We start from the raw sequence: 4625 nt of genomic DNA, 5'->3' as shown, positions 1-4625 counted from the left end.
TCTTTGATGAGAAGAAAAACAAAATAAGATTTAAGTTTAGACACAAGATAGGCAAATTCTTCGATTGAAGAAAAATAAAATAAAATAATGTTATTTTTCCAAGAGTGTAATGTAGTTATAACATGTCATTAACGCGGGCGTCATATTAATAACGTTATTTAAATGAAGTACTACATTAAATTATTTATGAAGTAGTTGAATTTTAACACTACGTGGACTTAATCTCTCTATCTTTACTTAAACATACAACTAAAGTAATACTTTTCTGTACTTAATTTATTAACAAAACTATTCATTCTTAGCTTATGTGCTACAATTAGGTTTTTTTACCTTTTAGACGAAACCAATTTTAAATAATAATAATACTTAGCTTATGTGTCACGAATTTTCTTTTACCTACCTCTCATTTATCAGGGTTAATTCATAAAAAACTTATTTGAGAAATTAGTTTTTTTTTTTTAAATTTATCGATTTATACTATTTTTTTAGAAAAAAGAAAAACGCGTCTTATCTATTGTGTCAATGAAAACACGTCTTATAAGGTGCGCTTTCAGCCACATCTACTGAAAACGTGCCCTACAAGATTCGTTTTCACTAAAATTTGATAATTTAGCTTTTTTGGTCAATTAGTTAAATGTTAGTGTTTTTGTCCTTCAGTTTCAGGTTCAATTCCTTTCCTTCCCATTTTTATTTTTATTTCATGTTGTTTTAAACTCTTTTTTTTTAAATTAATATTTTTGACACATTGGCTTTTTTGGTTAAATGGTTAGATAATTGTGATTTCATTCTTAAATCCTAAGTTCAATTCCTCCCAGAAGAAGAATCGAACCCGTGGCTTAACGACAAAAACACTAATATTTAACCATATCTCTATTGCAAATTCCATCAACTCCATTGTGAACTTGTTAAAAAAAAAACAATTTCAATTTTCTTAAATTCTACAAAATTAATAGCATTAAGAATAAATTTTAACATTTTGGAATATGTAAAATTTTTATCCTGCATAGATATATAGTCTATATTAACTATTTTAGAACTTTTGTCGTTTCCTTGGATGAAAATACATTGGATTGAAAGTGTCTTTTCTTTTCCTTTATGAGGTGGTGGGCTGGTGGCTAAGGTTGATTTTCTTTAGCTTTTAATTATAAAACTTTTGACATTGAAACCAGAAAGAAAACTGATAATTTGTCAACTTTGACTTTGTAATTTTAGGTATTGGTTTGTAAATTTTATAATTTAATGTATTTAGAAATTAAAAAAAAGAGTGGTAAAATTTTACAAACAACTTGCAAGCATGAAATTATTCTTGATCGGATAATACAGTGGCGTAGCACAGTTCATTTGTACCATATAATATTTATTTGTTTTGTGGTGGTGGTGGGGTTCCACGGTAGATAACCACTGATGAATAATAATCAAGCTTTTTTAAGAGAAATAATGACATTGACAAACTCAGTCTTCTCTTTGGACATGCGATCAGCAACAATTTCTCTGTACCTTCGAAACACTTCATCGATGATTGCTTCACCAAAGTGGCTGAAAAGCAGTGGTTCAGCCACAGCTCTCATGCACTTGGCGACGTTGTACCCACCATCTTTAAATGCATCAGATAAGTCAGTTTCGTTTTGATAAGCATTCCAATTCACTTCAGTTACTTCCAGTCGATCGATGCTGAACGACCCTTCCTTCTCAACCTCATATTTAACCTCTGCTGGCGATGGTGTGTATTGTGGGATGTTGAAGCTGTTCAGTTTCTCTTCTTCTATCACTCCCTGCATTTATTTCATGTTTTCTTTATTATCTAATTAATATCTAGTTTATCAACTTTATATATATATATATATATATATATATGCAGCAAAATATACTTTAGGAAATTAACTCCCTAGTTTACTAGTTTATTGGCCAGACACTATCAGATTTCCACATCCGGAAAATGATAAGATACATAGGTAGGTGGGGTGGCTCATATATATAGATAATATCAACTAGTGTCCAATTGATAACTATCCCTGATGGAATAACCTAAATATGATTGATTCATATAGTTATCTTTAAAAGATTGTATATCCTATCCAGCAAATGTACGGTTCAATTCCCAGCAACGGTGAGTAGAATTATTCATTCTATACCTCAAGGACCATATCATTGAGAGCCATGGCCAAAAGCTCCCAAATGTAACAACACTCTTTGCTTGAAGGATCATCACTTCTTCTCCCTAAAAATGTCAAAACCATACGCCCTCCATCCACCAGTTCCTCTGATCTACACTTCAAAAACAAGGAAAAATCCTGTTGGAATTGCTCATAGTATGCCTTAAGCACGTTTGGTGGACTTGTGCTAGCCATGTAAATGTTCCCTTTATTATTTTCCAGCCCTCGAGGAACCTGGATCAAATCAAAATAGTCCACTCATAAATTACAAGCTATTTTTCATTCTAAAATGATTACAGATATATTATATTATACTGTACTTCATTAATATATAAACTAAACCTGAGAGAGCCATTGCAGACTATAGGAAGAGTGTACAAAATGAAGGCTGTTTTTCCTGAAAAGCCTTCCGTAGAAAGAACCAGGTACTCCAGTGAAAAAACATGGTCCAATGCCGGGTCCAAGTTGCTCCCTCAGTTTGTTCTGGAAGATAGACAAGGACCTGAAAATGGTGTTGAAGTCATTCCCAGGAAGATCATTCAAAAACACTTGATACTCGGGGGATTTTTGGCAGATCTTTTGGCGAACACTATTCACCGCTTTGATAAGTTCAGATACCACAAAGAAAGTGTTGGGTCCGGAAGAACAACCCAAATCTGCGATGGCTATTTCTTCCGGATAAGTGCTGCAATAGAGCTTAGTTATGGCGTCCTCCGTGATTGGCTTTGTCATGGTTATCACCTTTTGCTGTCCCAATTTCAACATTGAAAAATATCTCAGTACATACAATAGAAGTTATCGACAGATACGTATATGACATATTATTGTACATTGATACCTGAACAAAAGAATTGTTTGCATAGCTGGTTTCTCCAACTCCTCCATTCATATGAAGAACTTGAACTACTTCCATCTCGATGGATATTTTATCTCACTCTTGTCACTATTTATCAAAGCTGAATATGGTTACTTTGTGTGATCGAGATACTTTGCACGGACCCCCTATTTATAGACGTTTCGATCAGTGGGTAGTTAGGCTAGCATTATATCTTGTATTTATTTTCACACGTACATAGTATTTCCTTCCCTTTCAACATTTTCTGCTTTGGGATAAAATAACAGTATAATCAATTACTTGTAATTTTTTTTTCAGTTTTTGTTCTTAAAAAGTTATATGAAATTAAAAATCATACAACTGGAAAAAAGTGTCGGTATATCACTCCATAAATCAACTATCATTTAGAGACACCACATATGTGATATCACTACAGACACTTTTTCTCGACTTTGAAAATAATTAAATAAAGTGAAATTTGATTTTATTTAAAATGTTTAAAATTAATTATAAAAATATAGAATAAAATTAAAAAGAAGTATAAAAAGTTGAAGTGGGAGTTATTCATAGGATGCCGCAAATTTTCCAATCTTATCGGCAACAACCACGTCTTTGTCCGCAACCATTAGTCTTTTTCTTCTTGTTATATACATAGATACCTTTTCATTAATATTATGACTATTATTGACACATGAGATATTTATGTAATTTATAAAATATTTATATAAAAATAATTGGAATTTTAGTTGAAATGATAAAATGTTTCCTGTCATATAAATATTATTTTAAATTTTATATAAATATATAAAAATATAAAATGCATTCATCCTTGTTACTTTATAAAAGAATGATTTTTTTTTATAATTTTTAACTGAGTTGAGATTGATACCAATTCCATCAAACACTTTAAAATTAGTATAGATTTTTATAAATTATATTATTAGAAAGTCATACAAGAAATCCAATTTACATCTACCTCATGCATGCTCTGCCAAAAACGTTTTCCTCGAAATTCATGATTTTTTTGGCATAATACTAAATTTAGCCCTAAATGTTTACTCTTTTTATTAATTTTGCTTTTATTCTTTTTTAAGTTAAATTTGGCCTTCAATCTTTTAAAATAGTCGAATTTTACAATCAACTTTTCAAAAAAAGTAGAATTGTTGTTTTTAACAGAAATCCTAACTAAAACATTAAATTTTTAAAAATGGTGTCCCATATGACATGTACGTCATGCTAATTTTCTTGAATTTTTTTATATTTTATATTCTTTGAATATTTTATAATTTTAAATTATTTGTTAAAGACAAATAGTATTATGTTAGCATGAAGTGCACATGGACTGCCACACCAACATCGATAAGAATTCAATGTTTTAGTCAATATTTCCTTTTTTTAAAAAAAAGCAATTTGACTCTTTAAAAGGTTAATGATCAAATTTAACTAAAAAATTGAGTAAAGGCTAAATTAATAAAAATATAAACATTAAGAGCTAAATTTAATATTTTACTTTATTTTTCATAATATATTGGTCTTTTTAATCACTCTTTTCCTTCTTCTTCTTTTTTCTTGAAAGCTCAATTTGAATTTTTTTTTAAACAAAAAGATCTATAAGCAACCAAATAAATTAATCAAAC

General features: G+C 29.9%; 1 protein-coding gene across 1 annotated transcript; it reads right to left on the bottom strand.

Annotated features, from left to right (window-relative positions):
* Nucleotides 1-1273: 1273 nt before the first annotated feature.
* Nucleotides 1274-3160, bottom strand: LOC108478570 (S-adenosyl-L-methionine:benzoic acid/salicylic acid carboxyl methyltransferase 2-like). Its single transcript, XM_017781033.2, has 4 exons — nucleotides 2992-3160; nucleotides 2496-2900; nucleotides 2133-2387; nucleotides 1274-1772 (listed from the first exon to the last, which is right to left on the bottom strand). The coding sequence occupies exons 1-4, from the start codon at nucleotides 3064-3066 to the stop codon at nucleotides 1416-1418; spliced, it is 1092 nt and encodes a 363-aa protein (XP_017636522.1). The 5' UTR covers nucleotides 3067-3160; the 3' UTR covers nucleotides 1274-1415.
* Nucleotides 3161-4625: the final 1465 nt, after the last annotated feature.

Source organism: Gossypium arboreum, chromosome 12 (genome assembly GCF_025698485.1).
Source record: "Gossypium arboreum isolate Shixiya-1 chromosome 12, ASM2569848v2, whole genome shotgun sequence".
Taxonomy (NCBI): Eukaryota; Viridiplantae; Streptophyta; class Magnoliopsida; order Malvales; family Malvaceae; genus Gossypium; species Gossypium arboreum.
This window is presented reverse-complemented; position numbering and strand designations above follow the sequence as displayed.